The sequence below is a fragment of the Neomonachus schauinslandi genome, chromosome 9, assembly GCF_002201575.2.
Source record: "Neomonachus schauinslandi chromosome 9, ASM220157v2, whole genome shotgun sequence".
Classification (NCBI taxonomy): domain Eukaryota; kingdom Metazoa; phylum Chordata; class Mammalia; order Carnivora; family Phocidae; genus Neomonachus; species Neomonachus schauinslandi.
In genome coordinates this window covers 35,666,271-35,693,868 of record NC_058411.1, presented here as the reverse complement: position 1 = coordinate 35,693,868, position 27,598 = coordinate 35,666,271, and the positions used below count along the sequence as shown (strand labels likewise).

Sequence of the window (27,598 nt, the reverse complement as noted above, 5' to 3'; positions counted from 1 at the left end):
AAACAGTAAAGAGTTGGCTGGAAAAAAACCCTTTTTGGTTTTTTAAAAGCTTTTTAGTAGAACAGATAGAGGGTAGTTACTTTTCTTCTCCCAGCTGACAATGTTTCTACTGTTGTAATACTTGGGCATTCATCTACAGACGCCTGCAGTGAGGAAAATGACATTATTCTTTTTCAGATGTAGAAATCCCTGAAAATCCTGAGGCATATCTTAAAATGACCACAAAAACTTTGAAAGCGTCTTCTGGTAGGCCCCTGCCCATGCATGTGTCTCAACATGGCAGCGTCCTGTGGCGCACACTGCATCCTAAACCTCGCTCCCGTGTCCTGTCTGACCTCTGCCTTCTGTGGACACCATGCGCCTTGGTCCTTGTGTCATGGTGTATTTGCACTGCTGTACTCCCCATACCTGCGTGCTCCTTACAAAACCCCACCCACACAAGAGCAGTCTCCACACCATCCCTCCCCTCCCCCCGAGGCCTGTGCAGAAGGGAATCTTTCATGGTGCCTTTTAGAGTTTTTATTCCTCCCCTCCCCTCCATCTAACTGAAGTTCTTTGGCATAGGCCAAGCTTTCTTCATGGTGGCTTGGTTTGGAACTACCTCCTTCCTTCCTTATGCTGTTTCCTGGGAAGAGGATGGGTGGGTGGGGGTAAAGGTACTGTTGCGCTTGCCAGAGGAAAAGAAACCTTCCTTTCTTGACTTGCAGCTCTAACCTTTGTACCCTGCCCCGTCCGCCTGTGCAGTGGTGGGGTAGAGCCGTGAGCGGCCCTTTGGTCCCCAAGTCCATCCCGATGTTCACTCTCCCCCACTTCCGAGAGGCCTTCAGTCCTCTTGGCCACCAGCCCCGGCCTTGTTGCCAGTGTCCCCACCACTAGATGCCCCAGCTCCGAAATGCCACTCATCGTGCAAAAAAATCATACGTTTGTTGTGCTCCATTGTGAACTCATCTAGTGAAGGCACAGTGCTGCTCAGTTGCATGATTCTCATTTCATTCCCTTCTGGGACATACTGACATTTTGCAAACATGCATGCTTTGCAAGGAAAGCTGCAGAACTCATATTATACTATAACCTGATGCCATGTTACCCATGACCTTTTTTGTGTAACTAAATATGAATCCTTTGGCTGGAGAGAACGGACAGGCACTTGCTCTGTTTTTTGTTTTTGTTTTTGTTTTTTCAGGTAAATCCATTCCTGAGGACCGCTCGTGGCATGTTCCTGACAGCCCTTCCCGCCCCAAGCTTCGCTACAAACAGATGGGAGGTGATGGCAATGTACAAACCATCCCCTCAGATTCCAGCAACCCTTGTAAACCAGCCTATGTAAGTCTTGAGTGCACTGAGAATATAACCCAAGTGCATGAGTAATAATCGAGATTTTTAAGAGAGAGAGGGATATTGGTGTATGCTGCACATGCTTGCTTTCCAGGCGTATTTTGAGCTGGTGACATTTCCCATGGTGACAGTATCTCTGCTGAGCTGCCTATACGCCATTAGAACCCTGGCAAGACAGACTGGAGTTACAGACTGGTTTCTGGCCCAGACCAGTCTTTGTGTATATTGACATGACGGGGTGGTGATTATTACTGTTGAGCCAGTCATCCATGCAAGTAGTGGGGAAGCAAAGCGCCAGTTTTCCCGAGCTGCTCCCTGAACTCCCAAACTGTGTTCTATTTACCTTTCGACTACACAGCCTATTCAGAACACTGTGACTTCATATTCAGGAAGATTTGACTGTGTGCTGTGGTAGATAGGGGTTTGACTCCTAACTCTACCAATAAACTGCTCTGGGGCCGTAGCCCTTTGCCTTGCCTCTGTAAGCCTTCCTCAGCTGAGGATAAAGCTACTTTATGTAATTGTTAGGACTTGATTTGTAGGAAGGTGTAAAGAAGGCCCTGACACGTGGCCACTGTTACTGTTATTACCTATTGCTACCACATACGGTTTGCTGTTGTTGTTTATCACAGTGACTGTTCCTTCTTCACTGTGTTTTCCTCAGGCAGCATGAGTCCTTGGCATGCTCTGTCGAAGCAGCTGTCGGGGACAGCCAGCCCAGGATTTAATGTTGGCTCCAGATCATCCCTGGTACAGAGAATTAGTGACAAGCGAGTTGAAATTAAAACGTCTGGGTGCGCTTTTATTAGTCAACTTTTAGACAGACCAGCGCAGTGTGAGCATCACTGGATTGGTCCTCAAAGTGCCCTCTGTCCAAGAGTGAATATTGCTAGATAAATGGAGAAGATTCTGCCTGTATGCGTCAGACTCAAATCCTTTGACAGCGGGCTTTCATGCCCGATTCAGCCATGCCTCCTCATGCTTAGCAAGCAGTTGTCAGTTTTTATCTGTCCCTTTGGATGCAGAATAAGACCTGACAGTCTGGGGGAGAGGGACCCCAGCACCTCACCTTTGCTTTGTATGCAGGGCCACCTGGTTTGGCCTCTCCCAGTGAATAAGCTTGTGTTCTCACCTGGCCAGTTTCAAAAGTTCCACCCTTTTTTGTGTGTCTGAAACCAGGCATGTCACCAGAAATGAAGGGTTTTTTGGTTGTTTTGTTTTGTTTTGTTTTGCATTCCACACAAGTAGGCCGTATGGACACAAACCAAAGAAAGCGTGGCTTTTCTAAAAAGGACACATTTATTTTTGGAAAGGCCTGAGATAATAATAGCCCAATGAGGTCTGTGCTAACAGAAGAGTCAATACGTGCAGTGAAAAATAAATGCTTGGTAATGAATGGCCCCTGGAGGCAGATTTGTGCTCTGTGTTTCCAACTCCTGGTGATAATCTGCCAGCCAGCTCTACAAAGTGAGTGACTAGGAGGGAGGACTGAATTTTGCAAAACACTGTGCAAATATGCAAGTGAGCACACAGTAACAGCCTGGCTGACCAACAGTGATTTTTAACTTGTTCTGCATGGTTCATTTGAAAAGTGTTTTAGGAAGCCCCAAATTAGGCCATTTTATTTCCAACCCTGACATCTCACCTGCTTCCCCACCATCTCGGCCTTTACCAAGCCCTTATTTCTGTCGTTAGCGCTGCTTGCTTATAAATGCACCCAGTACGCTAAAGAATCTCCATATTAATAGCAAGTTACCCTTCGAAAGAAAGAGGTCCCATATCTTCATTTCTGTGAACTGAGATACTCTTCACACAGCCTTTGAAGTTTTACAAATGGTAACGTAAAAATCGGCTCATTCTAGGGAAAGCTGCTGTTATCCCCGGACACTGATGGTGGTAAAGAAAGCTCCAGAATCTTGAATGGCAGCTCACGGCAGGAAGACGAAGGCCTGGCCGCTCTCAGCGGGCAGCAATCAGGTACAGTTAAATTAGGCCGTTGTCAGGACAGGTGAAGTCTGTACTTTGGGTTAGCTGAGCATTTACTTTAAGTCATTGCTCAACAACATCAATTAAGAATTGAACAATTAGGGGCACCTGGGCGGCTCAGGTAAGCGTCCGACTCTTGGTTTCAGCTCAGGTCATGATCTCCGGGTCGTGAAATGGAGCCCCGTGTGGGACTCTGCATTGGGCGAAGAGCCTGCTTCACATTCTCTCTCTCCCTCAGCCCTTCCTCCCCTTAAGAAAAAACAAAAAAACAAAAAACTATAATCCGCCCAAACAGCTAAGCTTAGCCTACGGCAGCCAGTGTTATCTTAGAACCAGCTGACTGGTGGGGTGCCTGGCTGGCTCAGTTGGTAAAGCATGCAATTCTTGATCTTGGGGTTGTAAGTTCGAATCCCACGTTGGGTGTAGAGATTACTTTAAAATAAAAAAAGTTTTTTAAAAAAGCAGAAAGAGAATCAGCTAACTTGTATTTATGAACAAACTCCTAAGCTTGTTTACTTTCAAAACTATTCTTTAAATATTGACAGAATGAGCTTCATAGGATGAAGTGCATGTTTTAATGATGTCACTTGTATGTAAAGATCAGACATGACGATGATGACCAGAGTTGTCAGGTGTCTCCTTGTGAGACAGGTTCGGTGATTAGAAAAGTAATGACTCAACTAACCCAAAAACCAAATAGCATTGACTTGATCATTCATGGACCAAAAAAGAAAGTGCCCTAAAAACAGCATAAACTAAAATGCTGAACTTGGGCCCACGGTGCACGTTGGCACCACCGTGGGGTCTCCTACCCCACTGCCCACCTCATTCCAGCCTTTGCGGGCAGGTCATGGCACAGGCCTTGAACCAGAGCGAGCGAAGCAGGCTATTCCACACTCCAGGGGAAGTGGGGACTCCTGCACCTGAGCCTCCAGCCAGGTTCATCCCCTACAGGTTTTCTCACCCTGACCCTGGACTAGTCGGAGGCAGAGAAACCTGTGGGTGCCACTGCTTTTCATGGGCGACATTTTATTCCAGGTGCCTTTGACAGATGGGAGCTGATTCAAGCCCAAGAACTTCACAATCAACTCAGAATAAAACAAAACTTGCAACAGCTGAACTCTGAGATCAGCGACATCACCACTTGGCTGAAAGAAACGGAAGCAGAGCTAGAAACGTTAAAGACAGCAGAGCCGCCCTCTGATATCCGGGAAATGGAGCTCCGAGTGAGGCGGCTCAAGGTGAGGGGGAGGCCTGGAGGGAAGAGGGATTCAGAAGGTGCACGCGGACGCATGCTCCACAGGATCAGCAGGTCCCATCTGTCAGGGGTGTGGGTGGCAAGCTGCAGACATGTATGGTAGCAGTCAGTCTGTCCCATCACTGGCAAGGACATGGAGGTAGATTTCTGTTTTCAGAAGAGCATCTGCACATGATCCCAAAGCCCCAGTCAGCACTGGGGAGGTGCGGCTCAGATCCCCTGTGCTGGAAAGATCTGACCTCAAAGACCCGGCTAGACTCTTACGGAGGTGCTAGCGGCCACTGCCAGGCAGCCAGAAACACTCTTCCACACTGTGCTGTCTAGGCTGGTGGTAGAGCGTCGAGGATGGGGAGGAGGACCAGCTCACCTACTAATGAATTCTCTGGCCTGATGTGGTTACTCTGTTACACAGAATTTGTCACCCACATAGTCAGCCATCACCCCACCAGAACTAGCCAGGGAGCAGGGGAGAGGGGCTGCTTGAGCCCTGCACTTCGGGGGTGCCCTGAGCATGAGCCTGAGCTCCTAAGATGACCCAGGGCAGTGGTTTGGGGTACCCAGGCAGTCTTCACATTGGTACTCTTCATTTCCTTTGTGCATTACTATATCTGGGATTACTATTCATCCTAAGGAATAACACTCCTGTGATACCTCGGGGCCCATGTGGGTTAACTGTGTATATTTTATCTGGAAGACTTTCAGTCTGGTCCAGAAATAAGCCAACCAGGGCTCAGGGGGGTCTATTCATGGCTCTGGTTGAGTCAGCCAGCCGGGAGACAGGCCTCTGCTGCCAGCCTGGCCAGCCAAGGCCCCTGACCTTGCAAGGCAGCTCCTCACTTGATGCTGCCCAGCCAGTTACAAGCAAGGTCGCACTTGTTTCTGTGGCCACAGCTCAGAGAAGCATTTGGCAGATCCGTGCCCGCTGAGGTTCAAATGAACCCCACATCACTATTTTCAGAATGCCTAACCCAATCTTTTTCCTCTGCGGTAGGAGATCTTAAAAGCCTTTGACACCTACCAGGCTTTGGTGGTCTCCGTGAACATGAGCAGCAAGGAATTTCTGCAGACGGAGAGCGCGGAGTCCAGCGAGCTCCGGGGTAGAGTCGGCCAGCTGGGGCTGCGCTGGGACGCAGCCCAGGGTGCAGTGGAGAGCTGGAGAGAGGGCTTACGGCGGTCCCTCCTGCAGTGCCAGGTACGCCGGCACCAGGGCCCAGTCCTGGGCGCAGCCAGGGCCCACGTGGGTGGGAGAAGCCGGTATTTTTATCGTCGGGCTGCTTTGGCACAAATACGGCTTGTGTGAGGGAAATGTGCTTTACCATTTGCTTCCAAAAGGCCCAGCTGCTGTCCAGAGACCTGCTGCTGGCCCTGGGTCTCCTGTTCTGTCACCTTGGCCCACTCCTAGCATAAGGGTTCCAGCGAGCATTCCAGTAGGTCGGAAATGCCACCCCGCCCTGCCCCATCTCTGTCCTTTGGCCAGGAGGACCTTATAGCAGACTGATTAAGAGACCTGGCCCAGCGCAAGGAGCGGTTTAACCCAACTCTAGAGCTTTAGTAGCTGTGTGACTTCGGGCAAATCACTGTGCCTGCTAGACCTTTGTTTTGTTTCCCTCATCTGAAAAATGGGAATAATTCTAGTCTTTACCTCATGAGCTGCTTTTTAGGACTAAATTCATATAATCTTAGCCCAGCACTTGACAGGTGGTAAATGCTCATCCCGTGTTAGCTCTGACCCCATCTTCAGGAACACAAGCCCCCCAGCAAGCTCCCATGCAGCCCTGTCCCTGGGCCACAGCCTGCCCTGTTGGGGTGTCTCCCTTTCCACTGAATCCAGCAGATTTGTCATAATTTGTGTGGTCTTTCTATGTAATAGCGGGGGCAGGGGCATTCTGAAGCCCTGCCTTTCTGCTAGCACTTCCACTTGACAAAATTCATCATGGCTCCTGGGACTGTGCCAGCCATGCCCTCTTTCCTGCTTTCCCTTCGCCTTGTTTTGGGGCCCTGGCATTTCATTTAAATCTGGCCCTTATATTTGCTGGACAAAGACAAGAGAAGCAAATACTATGTAGGCCTAAGCCAGCAAGCTGCTTCTCAGCACACCTTCCTTTACAGAAAAGGCAATGCTATGATGTGTGTATGTGTTTTTTTTTTTAAAGGACTTCCACCAGTTGAGTCAAGATCTGTTACTGTGGTTAGCGAGTGCTGAGAGCCGGAGGCAGAAGGCTCAGGTCCTGGACCCAGAGGCAGACCCCCAGGTTCTCCTGGAATGTCAGGAAGAGCTGATGGTAAGTTTCTTCCTAAGGGGTTCTGCGCTGCCCCTGCCCTCTGTCAGGTGCATACTCAGGTAGCCTCACCTAGTGTTCCTGGGAACGATGCGGGTGTGGCATCTCACGTTCAGGTTGTATCTACTGAGCATCCCCTTGTAGTTGTTTAGCAAGATGACCTGCAGGGAGGAAGAGCCATGGCCAAAAGCAGGAAGTCTTTTAAGACTGTCGGGAATTGGGGACCTAGGTGTTTAGCAATATCCTGAGACCCTTAAAGCCATTTGATTGGAAGTGTTTTCTCCTTTGGGAATAGGACTCATGGGGGGGGGGCGGAATATGCTCAATTACTCCACAGACACAATGGGCTGTAGGAGTTTTCTAAATCCACTATAGCAAAGTCTTTATTTCTTGGAGGGTAGTGGTGGTTTCCTATATTTATTTCACTAACTAACCAGGTGCCATTCTTACCCATAAATTTGTATGTGGTTCAATTATAAATAAATTTAAAGTACTGGTCATTATTTTAAAAACCTTCTTATACACTAAAATCTTTGCAAAGCCCCACTCTCAAGAGCAGCGCTCCCCAACAAACTTTCTGCAGTGAAGGAAATGCTCCATATCTGTGCTGCCCCGTATGATAGCTATGGGCCGGGTGGCTGTTGAGCATGGGAAAGTGGCTCTTGTGACAAACTGAATTTTTAGTTTTAAATTAAATAGCCCCACGTTGGGGCGCCTGGGTGGCTCAGTCGGTTAAGGGTCTGCCTTCGGCTCAGGTCATGATCCCAGAGTCCTGGGATCGAGCCCCGCATCAGGCTCCCTGCTCCGTGGGAAGGCTGCTTCTCCCTCTCCCACTCCCCCTGCTTGTGTTCCCTCTCTCGCTGTCTCTCTCTCTGTCAAATGAATAAAATCTTTAAAAAAAATAAATAGCCCCATGTTGTCTAATGGCTACCCTATCAGACAGCAAGCAAGGTAATCGACAATTCAGGCTGATTTCACAGACGTGTGCCTTTATTTCTTAAGCTACTGTTTCCCAACTTACCCAGTTTGGATTTTTCCTTGACTTCCTACTGCAGTGGACAAAGATCTAGTCTTTCCCTCACTTCTTTCCTCTAACTCTTCCATCCAATTGTCCTCAGAATGAGAAGGAATGGAAAACAGGCAGGGTGTAACCTACCTGCTGCCTAAATGAGATGCTGGGCTTCAGGACACACACACAGGCACACAGAAGCAGTAGAAGGTTCTGGAGGCAACCCCCACCCATCGTCATTCATCCCTGAGCTTTCCTGGCACTAAGAAAGCCACTTCTGGCCACACGAAGCAGCTAGTTCTCACACTTTTTTTTATTTTTAGCAACTGGAAAAAGAGCTCACGGAACGTCAGCCTCAAGTAAACACCTTACAAGAGATTTCAGACAGTCTCCTTATTAAGGGGCACAGAGAAGACTATATTGAGGCTGAAGAGAAGGTACATGTTATTGAGAAGAAACTCAAACAGTTACTTGAGCAAGTGTCCCAAGACTTAATATCCTTGCAGGGACGCCAGGTGAGTCAACTTGTGGCTTCTAAATCGAAAGATGTCTTATTAGAGACGAATAGGAAGGCAGTATGGCAGCCTTGCTGGGGGCGGGGGGGGAGGGGGCAGGGCGCAAGCACTTCGTTGAGCAGAGTCTCAAGTCCTGCCCCTTCCTAGCTGTGCAGCCTTAAAAAGTTACACAGGCTCTTTGACGCTGTTGTGTCGTTTGCAAGGGGAAGACAGCACTGTAGCGCCTACGTGTTCACGTGGCTGGCGTGTGAAAAACCGGCCTAATCCCTCTATCATTTCTGACTTGCCTTCATGCCGAACAGACTTGAGCGTCCTCTTTACTGCCCTGGTCGCCGTCTTCTGACCACTCTCTCCTTTTTCTACTTTCTTTAAAACGTGATCCAGGGGCGCCTGGGTGGCTCAGTTGGTTAAGCGACTGCCTTCGGCTCAGGTCATGATCCTGGAATCCCTGGATCGAGTCCTGCATCGGGCTCCCTGCTCTGCAGGGAGTCTGCTTCTCCCTCTGACCCTCCCCCCCTCTCATGTGCTCTCTCTCATTCTCTCTCTCTCAGATAAATAAAATCTTAAAAAAATAAAAAAATAAAAAAAAATAAAACGTGATCCAACTCCCAACAAACCCAACCCGTAGCTTCCAGCCAACTTCCAGCAGGCCTGCCCCGTCCAGCAGGCCTGCCCCGTCCATGCTGGAGTTACATTTCGGCTCTAGCATGTTGATGGCCACGTGATCACATCTGCACATCTGAGGCTCACGGCCCACTGATCCTGTCCAGCTCGCTGCAGCTAGACTCCGTCTCCCCCAATGCATGCTGTGCGTGTTAATGGCAGGGTTGGCCTGGCCTTGCCTGCCGCATGCCTTTTTGTCTGGAAGAGTCCCTGTTCAGGTGGGGAGTGAGAAGAATAGAAGAGCTCCCCTCTTCCAGAAAGATTTGAGCTGGGGGAAGGGGTGAGTGGAGCAGTGAGGAATCTGCACGAAGCATGTTTTTGTGCTCTTGAGACTCTTCAGAACCTTCTGTTTCCCTGAACTGAACCTTTGGGGTGTGGATTTCAGAACCCAGACCCATCTCTGCCCAGCTTGGACGAGGTGGACGCCGGAGCCCAGCCGCCAGCAGCATCCGTGCCAGCTCCGCAAGCAAAGGTGAGAGCCCCTTTGTGCCCTGAGCACTGTGCTGGTGATTTTTCCAAGTTACCCAGGGGACAGGAACTGGAGCCTCCCACGGCCCCAGCCCCCAATTCACGACAGCACAGATCCGCTTCCACCTGCTGGCCAGGGGAGAGGCTGATGCCAAAGATTAAAGAAAACTGACCCAACAGAAAGGCTGTCGTATCAGCTGCTCTTCACCGGAACTGGAGTAGGTTGTGAAAGAGGGGAGCCCTTACGGTATCGTTAAAGGGGCTCCCCGATTTCTCCATTAACAACTGATCAACAAACGGGAACGTGAAACGGCCAGTATTGCTGGCCTCATGGAGTATAATCTCACACGCATTACTCTGGGCTCCAAGCTTGGCGGGAAGATGACCTAAGGGAGGTGTATAATTTAAGAAGGAAGGATGTTTTATCCTGGCCAGGACTCCCGGTCTTCAGTTACTAAACTGCATTCTTTTGTACCCAGCAGTTTGGGGCAGACAGAACAACAGACAAGAACAAGCTGGACAGCAGGTAAGGGGGCCCTGCAGTCACCACAGCGAGTCCCCTGTTGCCCACACGCACCTCAGCAGTCTTGCCCATCCCGTGCTCTAGGTCTTTGTACAAAACCCACTTTACTTGCTTTCTTTGGTCTGGAAAGGTCTGGGTTGCCCTCCCAGGACCGAACCTTTGTCGTGGGCCCCGCTGTAATCTCGGCTCCTTGGGGGGGCGGGGGGGGGGTCTCACTTGACACAAGCAGGGTGGGGGTGGCCCCCGGCACCTTGCGCTCAGCTCTCCACCCCATCTGTTGGCAGCTCCCGGCCGCGGCGCTCGTTCGTGTCGCGGGTGGTCAGGGCCGCGCTGCCCCTGCAGGTGCTCCTGCTGCTGCTGTTGCTGCTGGCCTGCTTGCTGCCCTCCTCCGAAGAGGACTATCGTTGCACTCAGGCCAACAACTTCGCCAGGTCCTTCTACCCCATGCTGAGGTACACCAACGGGCCCCCTCCCACCTAGAGGCCCCGCCCGGCCTGCGGCGCTGCACCACCAGCCCGTTCCCGCGGGTGCCCGCCTCGGGGCCCCAGACCCCTGCAGCTCCAGACTCGGCCAGAGAGGGCGCTCTCTCTCAGCACCCGGGGCCCCACTTCCAAAGGCTGTTCCTCCCTGGGGGGCAGGGAGCCTGGGCCGTTTGGCAAAGCCCGTTGATTGGTCTCGGGGTCTCTGGAAACTGCCGTTTCCTGAAGAGCCGAGCACTCTGTGAATTCTGATTTATTTGTAAGACACTCTTCAGATGTAGCTAACGTGCTCACTGAACAGCGGCGTTCATCACGTTACAGAAACAAGCAAGCAGATTCCATCTTAGAAATGGTTCAGACACTCACATGCACCCTTAGCTGATTGATTGAAACAATCATATTTAAAATGTTTAGAATTAATTTTACTCCAATCAGCTAGCAATCTTGAGCTGCAAGTTATAAACCAAAATGTTCTGTTCTGTACTTAGGTCTGCTCTTTTATATTGCTTTAAATTTTTAAAGAAATTATATTGCATGGATGTGGTTATTTGTGCATATTTTTTAACAATGCTGAATCTGTATGAATGTAAACTTCGATTTTTTTAAAAAAACATCCGATTTTAGCTTGAGCTTTTGACTAATGTACAGTAAACGCCAAACTACTTGATAGGAAGGTTTTTGTAAGTTAATTTTATAAGACTTTTCACCTTTAAAGTCCTGCTTCAGGTATTGTTTAGCTGTTTGGCCATGGGGGTTTGTTACAGAAACTTGAAGCTATTTGTGGTATGTACAACTCAAATATTTCTCATTAAAACAAAAATACCCATACTCGTGTTGTACTGGATTATATTACAAATTAAATGTTATACATAATCTGCCACAGAACAGTACCACTGTCTATTTCCCACTAAAACAAAGAGTGTGATTAGAAGTCACTGAACCAGTTCCTGAGTTAACTGCTCCTAACCTGCATCTTGTTGTTGTTGTTGTTGAAGATTTTACTTATTTGACAGAGAAGAGCGCACAAGAAAGCAGAGAGGCAGATAGAAGCAGACTCCCCGCGGAGCAGGGAGCCCAATGCGGGACTCGATCCCAGGACCCTGGGCTCATGACCTGAGCCGAAGGCAGACGCTTAACGACTGAGCCACCCAGGCGCCCCTAACCTGCATCTCTTGACACTTGGGAGACACCACTGTCCTAACCACTTCAGTGCTCCCTCTCTTGCTCTGCCAAGCACAAGCCTCAGGGGAAGCCAGGGAGGCTTGGCAGTAGATGAAGACCAGACTCCCAGTGCCAGCGGCCCCTTCTGTAGGTCAGACAGCCCCAGGACGTGTGCAATTCATAAGCAGCTTGATGTAATGGTACCAGTGGAAGGGAATCCGTCTTCATTTTACCAAATTGATGAAAGTGATTGATAGAAAAATGGTACTTTGGGGCGCCTGGGTGGCTCAGTTGGTTAGGCGACTGCCTTCGGCTCAGGTCATGATCCTGGAGTCCCGGGATCGAGTCCCGCATCGGGCTCCCTGCTCGGCGGGGAGCCTGCTTCTCCCTCGGACCCTCCCCCCTCTCATGTGCTCTCTGTCTCTCTCATTCTCTCTGTCTCAAATAAATAAATAAAATCTTTAAAAAAAAAAAAAAGAAAAATGGTACTTTGCAGTTTAAAAAGTCTTCTGATGCTTTAAAATAATTCATTTCTTCTCATGGATTAACAAAAATCCCAGAGCCACATTTAAGAGAAAAATGTCACCCCAACTGTTTCTCTAAGCCACTGAGTTGGTTAGAGGGTTCTTGCCCCAGTTCTGCCAGAGGCAAAAGGCAGAATCCCTACCTCCTCCTCTTCGGACTGACGGTTCTGGAAACCTTCGACTCTGGGGCAAGTCAAAGTTGCAGTGAAAGGAAAATGTCTGCATTTTAAAGCCTAACTGCGCACATCTATTCTCAGGGTAAAGGTCTTTGAGTCTTAAGGGTAGGATCCAGAAGCCTGGAGTATATACTTATCCCCAGCAAGCCTTTCTTCACTCAAAGCTCAGTGTATTCCCAGACACTTGTTATGAGATAATGTTTTACACCTTTAAGAGGTTTTGCATCTTCTATTTCTCACACGCGAGGGAAATTTTCAAACGACTCCTGACATTCAGATCACTTCATTATGAATGAATGACTTTTCTCCCCATCCCTAGTGGGGTTTCATACTGACTTAGATGAGGTAATTACAGAAAATCTACTCATATAATTGATGTACTGCATACCAGGACTTTGACATGTGTGGGCTGCGTTTTACTTGAACACACAGTGCCTGTGGTCATCAGTCCACAAGCATGAGATTAGCTGACCAAAGATTAAATTGCTACTGCTCAAAAACTCTGGGGCACCTGCGTGGCTCAGTCAGTTAAGCGTCCAACTCTTGGTTTTGGCTCAGGTCATGATCCCAGGGTCATGGGATCAAGCCCATGTCAGGCTCCACACTGAGTGCAGAGCCTGCTTGTGATTCTTTCTCCCTCTGCCCCTCCCCCTGCTCACACATGCTCTCAAATCTTTAAAAAAAAAAAAAAAGTTTGACAGCTTAAGACCAAGATTCCTAACCCTCTTGAATTATAGGCAGGCATTTGTGTTTATGTACCTTTTTCCAGGAAGAGTGTTCATGGTTTTCATCAAATTCTTAAAAGGGTGCTGCATACCTAGAATAGAATAGAATTCAGAATATAATGGGAACACTGACTACTTAGCCTAGTTATTGCAAGTTCTTATATTCCCAACAAATACATTTTTTAAACCACAGTTATGAAAAACACTTTATTTCGCTTACATCACATTAAACTTCTCTCCACAACAGTTCCATAAATATTAAGAGGACACAGCAGAGGAAAAGCAGTACCTGGAGGGATGGAAAGCAGACCTCAAAACCTGCTTTCGCACAACAGCAAACATTCATTTGTAAAGACCCAAATGCACAAGCCTGCTTAGTGGTACAAAGCATTCACCTGAAAAAACAAGGTAGAGCCGCCAGCAGGCTCTGAGGTACACAGGACCACTGAATCATCACTTACAGAACCACGAGCCGTGGCATTGAGACACCCAACACAGAAGCACAAACATAGCAGCAAAGACTGCAGTTAGCAGGAGCTGCTGTGGGCTAGAGTTAGCCAACCGTTGCCCTTCCCATAAAGGAAACCCCCCAGCACCTAACACTCACTGGCCTCACAAGTGAATATGATCCTTGGAACTCAAAAAAAAAAAAGGATCCTTGACTCCAAAACAACAGAAGGGTTAGAAGAAGATCATATATCGCAGACGATGCACATCTTCGAGCTGTCACTGGAGCCGAAATTCCAGCAACTTTGAGAGCTATAAAGAATCAAGGGCATGTGTTTCACACTATTGTATACCAAACTCCACATGGAACCATCAGTACCTAAAAGGTGTGGGCATTTTACACGGGGAAGTTTCCAAGGAACGTACTCCACTTCCACACATTTGGGAAAAGCAACAGCAGATAGAAGATGACCAGGGTGCCACTCACTAGCTTATGAGCCCAGGATGGGAGGACAGGAACGATCTCACTGTTTTTTCCGCCTGTTCTATAACATTCATGTAGACCCCCATCTCAGCTGAAAAGATAGGCTCTACACGGTCAGCAGAAGGCAACCTAACTTGAATGTCCGTTAGGCACGGAGACTCAGCTCCAGCAGCAGACTCAGGGAGGCAAGTCCTGCAGCAGCCAGGTGGCAGAAGACCTAACTTCCTGTCCGACTTTGGCCAGAAGTAGTTTTATGACCTCGAGCAGGTCAGTTTCCCCCTCTGGGCTTTAATTTACACATGTATACGAGATGAGACTGAACTTCTGAGTCAGGTTTACAAGCTGTCACTGAATCTACAGTGTTGTGGAAATTGGGAGGACCCCACTTAAGCCAGAAAGGCCGTGCGTGTCAGATTGCAATTGATGCGTGCATTCTGTGGTCGAAAAACATCTTTTTAGGGGTGCCTGGGTGACTCAGTTGGTTAAGCATCTGCCTTCAGCTCAGGTCATGATCCCAGGGTCCTGGGATCGAGCCCCGCAACGGGCTCCCTGCTCAGTGAGGGGCCTGCTTCTTCCTCTCCCTCTGCCTGCAGTTCCCCCTACTCATGCTCTGTCCAATAAATAAATAAAATCTTTTAAAAAATAGTATCTTTTTAGTGTTGTGTTAAACTAAGCTGCATGATCACCTTCAGCACTGGAACTTAAGCCTCTGCTCGGCTCTGTCACTCGCTTCCCTGTGGGACCCTGGGCTAGTTTGCTTGTAACTCTCTAGTTTCCACAACCAGAAAATTAGGATCGCAGTAATTATTATTAAATGTGAAAGTATGAGGCCTTGAGAACTGTGTCTGGCACACGGTAAGTGTTCCACAGATATTTTTAGGTGCTAAATGATGTATTTTTATCATTTCCCTCACATAGTCTTTATTATGTTTTCTAAAAGGTTTCTAGCAGCTTAAAGAAATGTGTCAAATCTTATTTAATAAAAAAAAAAGTTTTGTTTCAAAATAGACCTTGACGCTGAAGGTTCACCTTGGATTTGAAAAGCTGTCTGAATGTGCAAGCTCCTTAGCAGATTTAAATAACCACCAGGAAAATTCTAGAATTGCTTCAACCTAGCTTATATATATGAATATATAAGTAGCTCTGCCAAGAATTGGTAACTGATTTCTTTTTACCGAAATCTAGAATAATTGCCCTGCTAGCCGAGTTGGCAGGTGAAATAATGCAGGTAGAGACTATCTCACTGCAGAGCTTGTGTTGATTTTTGCCTTGTTTTGTTTTTAATACAGTTAAGACCCTCCAGATTTAAGTTCCCACCTCAATTTTTTAAGAAAAATCTCTTCAAAATTATTTTAGGGTCGAATCCTCTGTAGTTGGTCTCAGGGGACAGTGTGCAAGGGACAGGCCTGAGGCCACACAGAGGGGCTGGGGGGAGTGGAGGGGGTGCAGTTAGGACACCCCAGGCTCGCCCACACCAGTCCTCTTCAGGGATTGCCAACACCCTCCCAAGAATCCGAGTGCATACTCTGTTCTAATGTTCTCTGTGTTAAGAATATTCCGTGTTAATTATTTCATTAAGATGTGTCCACAGGATCCCATATGAGACACTCATGTTTTTGGAATTAAGCCCAAATCTCATTTATCTCCCACAAATAAGTTTCTCACATTAAACAATAACTTGCAGATCAAAATGGAGGAAAGGAATCTTGCCACACGAGTCTGAAGCAAAGCTAAGGCTCACTTTTCCATAATACATAAAATGTAGTTGGGTGGGGTCCCCCCCCCACTCAAACTATTTCCTGTTTATAGTTGGTAGGTCCTATTTCCCCTAGTTCATTCCTTTTAAAAACTGATCTTGAAAACAATGAAGTCCTTGCTAAGCTACGGCAGAATTCTAAGTTGTCCATAGATCACTTGGATGGGGTGTGGATACCCCCCAAAAAGCAAACATTTAAAAGAAAGCACTGTTAAAGAGAAACAATTTTTTTTTTTAAGATTTTATTTTTATTTATTTATTTGAGAGAGAGAGAATGAGAGCCAGAGAGCATGAGAGGGAGGAGAGTCAGAGGGAGAAGCAGACTCCCTGCTCCGCGGGAAGCCTGCTTCTCCCTCTCCTACTCCCCCTGCTTGTGTTCCCTCTCTCGCTGTCTCTCTCTGTGTCAAATAAATGAATAAAATCTTAAAAAAAACCAGCAGACTGACTACACACTGGTGTCAGCTTTAGAGGACACGTATGGAACAGATGGGCCCAGAGATTCAAAACACTCCCATCTGCGAGGGGGAAAGGGCCCTAGAATATTCAAAACAAAAGGAAGAACACCTTGTAGCTACAGGCCAACCATGTTATCTCAACTGCCTACTCAGCCCAGACCCCAGTTCTAAGAGACAGCCTTGCCCCAAGAAGGTGCCCCGGGGCTGGACTAACCTCTATCCCGCCCCCCCGGCCCCCAGCATACCCCTATGGCAGTCTGAGCCAAGAAGAAATGTATTACAGCCCCCTCGTGGGGTAAGTCCAAATGCAGGGAAGCAAGCAGCCTCAAGAAGCATGCAGGAATAACTAGGAAATGAGCACTGGGCCCTGGAAGAGTTCACAAGCTCACAATCCAGGCAAGCACGAGATTTGGCACAGAAAGCTGCTTCGACACCTGAGACCACTCTGGTTTCTACCTTGGACATCAAAATCTAACCTAAAATACTGCCAGTCACTACATTCTACTGTAGCAATGGCTTAGACTTCATTCTGGTTTTGTTTTTTACTCCGGTAGTCTCCTTTCTAAGTACAGTGAAGAGAATTTCATCAGCAAATAAGTGGTCAAGACTGCCTCCTTTGCCTCCCACTTCCTGTTCTCCAGCCTTGTATCTTCTGTTTGGGGCGGGGGGGGACGGGCTCTAGACTGGCCAGAAAGAAAGGAAATTGACCTTCTGGATGTTCCCTGGTTCCTGTAAAATACAACTCCTGTGTTCTGCACCGAATCTCACCTAGGCCGCCACACTGAGCCACTAGGAATGATTTCTGACCACCTCAGAATACAGACAACGTGTGCTCTCCAGGTCTGTGTCTGAGTGTTTCTGAAATGGCTCCGCTCAACCTTCAGTAAAACTGCACCAATATCAAAATTAAGAATTATTCAAGGACTCCCTAGCAGAAACCATTGAATTTAATCTTCCTGATGACTTAGTAAATACCGAATGTGCTAGCCAAAGTAAACCCATTTTCTAAAAGAGAATGAGTTTAATCTATCACAAGGTAATTTTTTAAATCATCATCACAAAAATCAAACATGATTGCTTAATTGCTCACTGCCAAGGTATAGATGTAACTCATTTAATGCATTCACTATATTCCTGAAGATTTCAATTTTTTAAAAGTGAGTTAAAATTGTAATTCCAGAGGTGCTTTATCATCTTGTCCTATTTATGTTCCACTTGGAATAGGAACAAATATTCTTCTACGAAGTTTCTATTTCACCCAGCTCGCCATATAAATGTTCTGATAAGAAAATAGTTTAAAAGAGCCCGAGGGTGTAAAAGAATTCTTTCTTGCTATAAATAACTATCTCTAAATTTTTTTTTTTTTTTTAAGTAGGGTTCACAAACCAGGTCTTGCTCAGGTGATATGCTCACCAAGTCTACACAGTCTGGCCCTGAACCTGACACACAGGTGTGTCAGTAGCCCTTCATCTTTCCATGGAACAGCATGCCTTGCACATACAGCCCGACGTATCCCTGTCCGTGGATGGCTGATGTGGCGGTTGGTTCCCTGGCTGCCCCAGGGAAGCAACGTGGCTGTGACCCAAACCCACAGGAGAAACCCGTTCCTGCAAACGCTGGGCTTTTCTCCAGCACACACTGGGCTCTGTGGGACAAGAGAGTTTTAAGGAAGGGGCAGAGAGATTTAAATCCCCACAATCCTCCATAAAAGTGATCACAAACATAAATGCACCCCCAAATAATCAGCAGGCTCTATGAATGCAAATCAAGAGGAATGAACCTCTATGGAGATGGCAGCAAGGTCTGGGGGAAGGGCATGGCTCACCTCCCAGCCTGACCCCTGGCTCCCCAGATCACAATCCCTCTGGCCTTCAGCAGTAAGAGCGATACATGACCTCAGCCCTCACAGGCCTGTGAGGTAGGTGTGTGGAACTAGTTCGTTCGTTGTCATGGTTTTCCATCCTACCATCAAGTGGCCCTGAAGAGAGCAAACGGAGGTCTATCTGAGGGCAGGTTACGTTGCACAATAAAGGTTAGTTCACTTCCTATAAGGGCCCCATCCTCTTCCCTCTCTACTTTACAAACCTTCCACAGCGGATTTCCACCATTCATTCCCAAACCTTTAACATGTTTTCCAGAGGGGTGGAAGGGAGATGGAAAGTAAGAAAGGGACCACACTGAGATCCTATGAGGCCGAGTAAGAGGTAAAGTCCACATTCGAACATGCCCCCTGGTAACAAGGAACAAGCTGCCCCCTGCAGCTTTCTCACCCTGACTCCTGGGAAGTGGGGAGGTCGGGCGAAGGATGGTACACGACTGGGCCTGCCATAACCAAATGAGGGACCACACACGAGCAAGACGGTGAAGCGTGCCCACTCCTGGATGGAGCTCACGGTTTGCACTGGAGTTCACACTTCAGCCTCTGACCTCCTCTGTGGCCTCTTCACCTTGGACTGGGCATCACTGAGACAGGGGCTTCTGGGAGCCCTCCCTGTGCTTACTCTCCTCTGCTGGGCTGCACTCGGCCCCGGTGAGCGAGGACTTGTACCCGCGAAGCGTGTGTGCATTCAGCATCTCCAGCAGCAGGTCGTAGACTGGGACCACGTTCTTGCATTTCATGTTAAGCAGGTGTTCCATGCCCTTGTTACTATGGGGACAAAAAGATGCCGAGAGTCCTTCCTGGGAGGCAGCCATGGGAACCCTAAAATCTTCTCCAACTCTCTCCAATAAAGCCAGTCTACCGTCCACCCCCTGGCCTTGCCCCAGACATTTCTTCTAGGGTTCTTGCGTCTGGCTCCTTCGGTCATCTACACTTAAGGGCAAGCAAGCACCTTAGTGTCCCATCACCCACCCACAGTGGCCCGACAGCACCTGGCAGAGTGCAGTTAATTCTCATTGTGCACAGTAGTTGTGTTCTACAAAGTCGCTTCCAACACTGAATTAACAAATACGTTGCTTCTGGGGGAAAAGCAGGGTTAGGCTCTCGTCACATTTTCATCATCCAGTTAATACATAACCTTCGTGTACCTGTGTTTTTGTTTAAAGACACCTTATTTAACATAAATTGTTGCTTCATTAACATTTAACTCACAGCCGATGTTAGCGCAGCTCACGCATGAACAAAGCTAACCCGACACGCATATTTTCTCCATAAGGCACATCACAGCCTGCTTGCTCTTAGGAACACTGACAGCACTTTATTCAGCACTATGCTTGGGGGCCATTTATAGGCAGCGAACTCGCCAACAAAAAGCACAAAAATGCAAAACATGGCACTAACTAGACCACACAAAGGACATTTCTTTATAGTATGAGAGCCGAAACAAGAACACAAGTGTCCCCTTGCTTGACCTCAGTTGGGAATGTAAGTGTGGCAACTCAAATTTTTTGCCACCCTGAGCCTGTCCTTGAAGGACCACAGAAATGCCACTAAGTATGGATCCAGGGGGTACAAATAAGTTTTTATAAGTAGTCAAATTTGCGGGGCACCTGGTGGCTCAGTCGGTTAAGTGTCTGCCTTCGGCTCAGGTCATGATCTCAGGTTCCTGGGATCGAGCCCCACATCAGGCTCCCTGCTCAGCGGGGAGTCTGCTTCTCCCTCTCCCTCTGCCACTCCCCCTGCTTGTGCTCTCTCTCTCTCTGCCAAGTAAATAAATAAAAATCTTAAAAAAAAAAAAAAGGTAGTCAAATTTGGAAATACAGACTCTGTGACTAATGAGAGTGGACTGAATCTGTTCTGCAAATGGTTGTGTGTCAATAATCATTCAGGAGAAAACAAGGCAGAGGCTATTTTCGTTTCCTCCTCCTTGTTATAATTCCTGAGGTGAATACTGTCCCCCACAGCCTCCAGACTTTCCTCCTCCTTGGGTAGCAATTACTTTCCATCCTCACTCCCCTCTGCCAGCCCCAGGGCAGGGCCACCCTCATCCTGGGAGCCATCAAGCACCGAGCATCTCTATCCCAGCACAGAGCTGTCATGCTACACCCAGCCCCCTTCATCAGCGCACACGATTGACGGTCCCTGAATACACTACTCACAGCCCTACCTGCCAAAACCTGTGGGCCTCCCCGGTTCTCTCAGGTCTCATTCCTAACGTCCTGATGCTATCGCAAGAAAGGACCCACTCCTGGGGCAGGCTTTGTGTACGTCCCCAGATCACTAGCCTCAGGAGTTGATCTAGAGAAGCTGAGTTTAGCCTCCTCAAGAAAATGACCTCAGAGTGGTTGGCGGGGCAAGGAGGGGTGGCCATTCACATGAGGGGAGAAACGGCCCCTTTTAGAATTCCATAAACAAGCCCAAACCCCAGCAACGAAAAAACAGATGAGGAATGCCATAAAAATCCTATACGATGGCACATGACATCCATTCAGTGCTTCAGTGCCCACCATGCTGATCTTTGGCCACAGGTGCATGCACTGATGAAGAACCCCCCCCCCCACCCCGTTCCCTTTCAGGGTTTATTCTCCTTTAGAGGTAAAAATTCTACCTTATCACTCTCAAACTTGCAAACACTTTCCCCAAAGCACTTCGGCCTTCGCAGGGCACATGCACCCCACACGCCCCCCCCCCCCCCCCCCCGCGGAGCGGCCCCCCCCCAGGGATTGTACCTGGCGTGTCTGACGTGAGAAAGGAGCATCAGGAGGTTAGCCAGGCGCACGGGCTGCTGCTGGGAGGGAATCCCGCTCTCGGCAATCACCCAGACCAGAGCGTCGGTCACTGCGTTCAGCAAGTGGGTCAGCTTCCGGCTGCTCTCAGCCTCTGGGGTTGCCGCAGCTAAAGGGTACATACCTGGACAAAGAACAACAGCCACGAGTCACCGCTCGGAGGAAAGGAAATGGAAGTCAGGTGCCCAGCCGGTAAGCATGGCTCCGTTCTCCAGGAGGGGGGCCAAATGGATCTGGGTTGTTCTGACATCTGCATGTGTGGTGAAATTCCCGGCCCGTGATGTCCTTCCCTCAAGGGCCAGCCCCGACGCCAAGCCTGGCTGAACGCAGGCCTGCGAACTGGTCTCTCAGAACACCGCCCGGCCCACAGCTGAGGCCTGTCCTAGCAGTAAAACTATCCAGTGGCCTGAGGCCATTACCTGCTGTTTCTCAGCTGCGGCAACAAACACCCATACAGAGATGGTCAGAAAGTGCGATCAATTCTACCCTCAGCCGCCAGGAGGGCCCCTCATCTAAGGGGAGTTTAACAAGCATAAACTAAGGACCACTGCCATGCAGCCTGCCCGGGGCCCCCCCTCGTGTGTGCCACGTGCAGACAGCCAGACTGGACCCGCGGCCAGGCCCGGGCCATCACACCTCTGGTGGCACCTTGCTGGGGCAGTAAGACCACCTCTAGCTCTCTGCCCCCAGACCAGTTTCCTAGCTCTTCCAGCCCAGCTCCTCACTGAGCAAAGCTTGCAGGCACATGTCTCCCGAGGTTCCCAAAACTGCTGTAGGAGGGAGACTGCTTCCCTTCTCCTGCCCGGCCCTGCTCTGTGTTTAATTCCCCGGACTCTAGGATCAGAGATACTGTAGCCTCCCAATATTTGTAAATGAACAGCTCCAGTAGATCTTCTTGCCCCCACCCCCCACCACCAACCCAAATTCCTTCAATGCTGGAAGCAGGGAAATAATCAGCTTCTCTACTAGGCTTTCCGTTTCAAAGTAAGTATAAAGGGCAACTCTGTGAAATCCTCAGGGGGGCTGCCTGCCGGCTGTGGGCTATAATGATCACGAGGACCGACACACCGTCATTCACATCCACTGCCCATCTCGGCAACTTTTGTTCTCTATTTTTATTGGCATTTGCAGTTCAGTTAAGTCAGTTCAGTACAGTTCAGTTGAGGCAAGGGACATCCTGAAGCACAATTATGCAAGTGTCGTGTTTCACCACATCCCTGGGGGCATGTCCCTCCGCAATGTCTGATGACGCAGACTTAAAAGAGTCCACTTCTTACAAGAGCCCACAACTGCTTCTCTAACTCACCTGCTCACCTCGTTCTCCACAGTGACTCTTCCTGGCCACCACCCAACATCCTCAAAACTCCCACCGAACCCCACAGCAGGTAACCTGTTCTCCCACTGCAGGGGAAATAACACCACCGTTGGCCCCGTGTACCACCCCCCCCACCTGCCATGGCCAAAATGCAGACCTGCTCACGTGGCTCCCTTCCCAGCTCTTGGGCCCGAGTCCAAACCATCTGGTGCAGCTCTCAAGGGTACCAGGCCTCCCTCTGCTCTTTTCATCCTCATTTCCCACCACACCTCACCTTGAACCTTACTTTCAACTCCAGAGCACGTGACGCATACAACACGCTGAGCTTTCTACTTAAGAGCTCTCTCTCCCCCTCCTCCTCCTCCTCTCCACCCTCCCTTCTCTTATCTACATCCACTCCTCCTTTAGATCCCAGCCTGGTTGTGAACTTCCTTCTGGAAGCTTCCCTGACCTCCCTACCATCCTACCTTAAGTCTATTTTGGGTTCTCTGGAGCTCTAATGGTGCCCAGTGCACCCCCAAGCAGAGGGCACCATGTTGTCCCACATCCTGGATTCCCTTGTACACACCCCATGGCCACCCTCCCACTCCTCAGAGACACTGGACAGAAGCACTTTGAGAGTACAGACCCTGTCCATTATATCCTCATTACCTAGTCCAATGACTAGCATGGAGTAAATACCCACAAATGCAAGAATTAGGCTAAATTTACATAGGTTCAGATTTTTGCACTGTTTTAGCCAATCACACCATCATAATGGAAATGATGAATATACATGTTTCAGTCTGTTCTGCTACATGATGTGTGCTCCATGGATTTCTACTGTCATATGTTTTTGGATTCCAAAAGGAGTTAAAACTGTGTACTGGTACTTGTGTCAGTCCAAAGTGATAAAGTGAAAATATAAAAATAAATCCTCAGGTAGTATACAAATGTTCATAGCTACATTACTCAGGATAGCCTAAAAGTGGAAACAAACCAAGTGTCCATTAACTAAGAAATGGATAGAAAAATACGGTATACAGCAGAGTATTACTCAGCCATAAAAAAGAACAAAATACTGATTCATACTACAACATGGATGAACCTTGAAAACCTGACGCTAAGTGAAAGAAGCCAGTTACAAAGAACCACATTTTGTATGATTCCATTTACTGGACCTGTCCAGAATAGGCAAATCTATACAGACAGGAAGGAGATTAGTGGCTGCCTAAGAGTAAGGGGGAGACAGAAATTAGGTAATGATGGCTAATGAGTACAAGTTTTCTTCTGGGGTGACGAAAATGTTCTAAAATTGGTTGTGATAATGGGTGCGTAAGTCTATGAATACACTAAAATCCACTGAATTGTATACTTTAAATGGGTAAATGGTATACTATGTGAATTCCTCTTCATAAAGGAGTAGTCATTGCCAAGGGCAAGCCCTGGGTCTTCTACAGGCTGTGGGGGCAGCCAGCTCTATGCAGGACCATCACTGTCAATCACTAACAAGGAGTTTGGGGACAGGAGTCACTGAAGTTTTGGAAGGGCTGCATCAATTTTAGATATGGGAAATGCTTTTATATGCAAAGAGATTAACCTATATAAAACCATCCCGGGAAGGAACTGGGCTGAAAAATACCCATTTTGCTGCCTCTTTGGTCAGCAGTGCCATGCCTCTACTTTGGGCATTCACACACCCTCGGGCTCACCAAACATGTATTTACAGAGTAATTGCTAAGTATCAGGCTCTGGCAGAAGCAGGAGACAGGACACAAAGCCCCTGCCTCTAGGATGCTCACTGCCCAGACACACAGGAAACAAAAAATCAATCTCCTCTACCCGCCAAAAGTAAAAACATTAGTGAGGATTCATTCCAGAACAAAAATTAAATTACTTTTCATGAAACTAAAGAAATACAACATAAAAGGCAAGATCTTGGCACCATGCCTCCACACATACCAAAGAAAGTAAAATAAAAACAGACATAATCTCCTCTCCTCTTTATCACCTGGGAACAGCTGTGTGTCCCTGTCACTAACCCACCTGATGACATTCTGAGCAGCACATGGTGGGGGTGGGGGAAAAGCCCCCAAGATCTGCCACATCCTATGTTCAAAGGATGAAGATACACTGAAGGGAAATAAATCAGAAAAACTAAAGTGTTTAATAAAAACCCCAGAATACGAACCAAAGGAGAAATGCCTGGCTTTTAGGAGGCATATGTTGTGTTTGTTTATTTGCTTTAAGGAAAGGAACCTCTAGCTGTGAGCCATCCCTTTATCACCATCTCCTACCCCAGCACCGTAAGAACAGGCTGGTGTCTGGGAAGCACCCATAATATGAAACCAGCAGGCCCATGTTCACAATGCTCTGCCCCCATGTTCTCGATCAACAGAAAAGCACCTGTCTTGCTTCTTCAGCATCCTTCTCTGTGTCCTTTTGTGCCTCTGCCTTCCACCCACCCTCTTCACAGGAACTCTCCCAAAAACTCAGAGTGAACCACGGCTTGAATTGACATGTCGATCATCTTAATGTCAAAGAGGATTGCCTGGTTCTAAACCTCCATTTCTTTCATGGAACAGAAAGTTTGATCCTTTTTAAGCCTTAAAATTGTTTAAACAGACCTATTCCTAATTTTAAATATTTTTAAAGACTACAGATTGATCCCACTCCATATCCTAGATTCAGTACCCTTTAATTCTATCCAACCCAAGACTTACTCAGTTTTTTCAGATTTCTGGGTGACAAGATGGCTGGTCCCACTACTCTTAATTTGGATATGTTGTTGTATCAACTACAACACTTGTACAATACCTCTGAGTTCTGAAACACTTTAGCAAGCACTGTAACAGGTTGTCAAACGCAATGTTTTCTGTGATCTCTGAGTTTTAGGAGCCTCATCAAAGGCTGAGTATAATAACGTAATTCCAAGAACCCCCCACATCCTATACATGCGTGGTGGAAGAGGATATGCTGAGAGAGAAATTTAACTGGGGATGTCCTTTCCCTATCTCTCCCCACAGCAAGGACGATGCTTTTCTGCTACTCAAGTCTAGCAAGGGGACCAGACCCGATTGACTGTTTCAGTATATATCCCTATTCGAGACCAAAAGCATGTTACCTAGTTCACTTTGACATTTTTATCATTTAGAAGTCACCAGCACATACCTGAAGCTAAATAAATATTTACTGAATTGAAATTGGATAATAAGGGCACCCGGGTGGCTCAGTCGTTAAGCGTCTGCCTTCGGCTCAGGTCATGATCCCAGGTTCCTGGGATCGAGCCCCGCATCGGGGCTCCTGCTTGGCAGGAAGCCTGCTTCTCCCTCTCCCACTCACCCTGCTTGTGTTCCCTCTCTTGCTGTGTCTCTCTGTCAAATAAGTAAGTAAAATCTTTAAAAAAAAAAAAAAAGAAATTGGATAATAAAGTTAATATTCGTTCCATATCATACACACTATTAGAAGAGATAAATAACCCAGAAGTATGCAGCTATTTAAAATGTAACTACCAGGGCACCTGCCTTCGGCTCAGGTCATGATCCCGGAGTCTTGGGATCTAGCCCCACATTGGGCTCCTTGCTCAGTGGGGAGTCTGCTTCTCCCTCTGCCCCTCCCCCTGCTCATGCGCTCTCTCTCGCTCTCTCAAATAAATAAAATCTTTTTTAAATAAAAAAAATAAAACGTAACTAGCTACACCTGAAACTAATATCACTATTTTATGTCAACTGTACCTCAATAAAAAAATATCCCATTAAAAATGGGTGATTTCAACAGATATTTCCCCAAAGAAGATATACAGATCACAAACAAGAATAATGAAAAAATGCACATCATTAGTCATTACGAAAATACCAATAAACCACGATAATATACCATCACACACCTGTTAGCTTGACTGAGGATCCTGCAACCTGGGAAGCTCCTCAGTCCCAGGCAAATCTAAATGGTTGGTCACTCGGGGCGCCTGGGTGGCTCAGTCGTTAAGCGTCTGCCTTCGGCTCAGGTCATGATCCCAGGGCCCTGGGATCGAGCCCCACCTCGGGCTCCCTGCCCTGCGGGAAGTCTGCTTCTCCCTCTCCCACTCCCCCTGCTTGTGTTCCCTCTCTCACTGTGTCTCTCTCTGTCAAATAAATAAATAAAATCTTTAAAAATAAATAAATGGTTGGTCACTCTAAATTAAATTTATATAAAATTTTATAAAATGCAAACTAATCTATAGTGACAAATTCTACTGGAGATTGCACAGGATTGGACGGGGGAGGAAGTGAAGAAGGTGGAAATTATGAAGAGGCACAAGGAAACTTTTGAGTGTGACAGATGCGTTCACTATCTTGATTGTGGTGATGCTTTCAGGAGCATATATATAGAAATGTCCAAAGGCACAAAATTGTATGCTTTAAACAGGTACAATTTACTGTATATTAATTATGCCTCCTAGTTCTGTAAAAAACACTGTCTTGGCTGTAAAAAAAATTGTTTATGTATATACATAAATATATATATTTATATTTATTATTAATACCTATATAAAAGTTTATACATACATACATACATACACATACATATAACTACTAACAAACCCTGAGCTGGCCACCTAGCATGCTGATACCATGCAGACCTAACTGATGCCATAATTCCAACTTGAACTCATCGCTTACACAGGAAAACAGGAGGCCAACCTTACTGAGGAGACTGTCTCCAGACAGCCCAATGCTTACCTAGCACAGCAGGAGAAGCTACCAGCTGAAGTAGCAGCTCTCAGAGACTCTGCTCTCTCAGTACGGGACAGAGAACATCCACAGCCTTTTGACTTTAAGAAACCTCCTCCATATTTCTTCTCGTGACCCTCAGCCCCAAGGCCTCCACCCTGTGCTGGATATGGTCCCTGCTGGACAGTATGTCCTTTCCACTCAGGCTGCAATCTTTGCTCTCTTCATCCTTCTTTTTCTGTTTTGTTTTCATTATATTGTTTGCAGATTTGTTGAGGCATAACGGACATACAATAACCTACACATATTTAATGTGTACGATTTGATTAGCTTTGATATGTGTTTGTGTATACACACACACGCACGCACGCACGCTTATACCAGTAAAACCATAAGTGCAATCAAGATAATGAACACATTCATCACCCCTGAAAGTTCCCTCATGTCCCTTAGTAATCTATGCCTCCGTCTCTCCCAACCGCCATCCCATCCCCTGGCAACTACAGATCTGTTGCTACTATAGTTCCCTATTTCCAAAATTTTATACAAATCAGGTCTTATAGTATGTATGCTTTTTTGTCTTCTTTTATTCAGCACCATTAAGATTCATAATGTTACATGTATCTATCGGTAGTTCAGTGCTTTTTATTGCTGAGGAGTATCTGCTCTGTGGGTATATCACAG

At 47.5% G+C, this 27,598-nt stretch overlaps 3 protein-coding genes across 4 annotated transcripts in view; 2 read left to right on the top strand and 1 right to left on the bottom strand.

The window, feature by feature from the left end:
* Positions 1-1,083, top strand: part of LOC110590731 (nesprin-2-like) — a 255,228-nt gene extending 254,145 nt beyond the window's left edge. Inside the window, 1 exon segment of the mRNA XM_044918082.1 lies at positions 178-1,083. Within this exon segment, the coding sequence (XP_044774017.1) occupies positions 178-545 (368 nt within the window). The 3' untranslated portion in view covers positions 546-1,083.
* A 10-nt stretch (positions 1,084-1,093) lies between these two features.
* On the top strand, positions 1,094-11,333 carry LOC123325687 (nesprin-2-like). Its single transcript, XM_044917816.1, has 9 exons — positions 1,094-1,323; positions 3,198-3,312; positions 4,360-4,562; positions 5,571-5,771; positions 6,733-6,861; positions 8,191-8,382; positions 9,431-9,517; positions 9,993-10,039; positions 10,321-11,333. Exons 1-9 carry the CDS (start codon positions 1,114-1,116, stop codon positions 10,514-10,516), a joined length of 1,380 nt encoding a protein of 459 aa, XP_044773751.1. The 5' UTR covers positions 1,094-1,113; the 3' UTR covers positions 10,517-11,333.
* A 7,370-nt stretch (positions 11,334-18,703) lies between these two features.
* ESR2 (estrogen receptor 2) overlaps positions 18,704-27,598 on the bottom strand; it is a 54,076-nt gene continuing 45,181 nt past the window's right edge. For both annotated transcript variants that reach the window (XM_021701444.1, XM_021701445.2), the window contains 2 exons: positions 20,852-21,032; positions 18,704-18,890 (listed from right to left, as the gene is read on the bottom strand). In XM_021701444.1, the coding sequence (XP_021557119.1) occupies positions 18,704-18,890; positions 20,852-21,032 (368 nt within the window). The remainder of the gene's footprint in view (positions 18,891-20,851; positions 21,033-27,598) is intronic.

Coding starts and splice junctions, on each gene's coding strand:
- LOC123325687 (XM_044917816.1), top strand. CDS start 1,114: ATGAATCCTTTGGCTGGAGAGAACGGACAGGCACTTGCTCTGTTTTTT. Junction 6,862..8,190: donor AATGTCAGGAAGAGCTGATG/GTAAGTTTCTTC, acceptor TTTTATTTTTAG/CAACTGGAAAAAGAGCTCAC. Junction 10,040..10,320: donor AAGAACAAGCTGGACAGCAG/GTAAGGGGGCCC, acceptor ATCTGTTGGCAG/CTCCCGGCCGCGGCGCTCGT.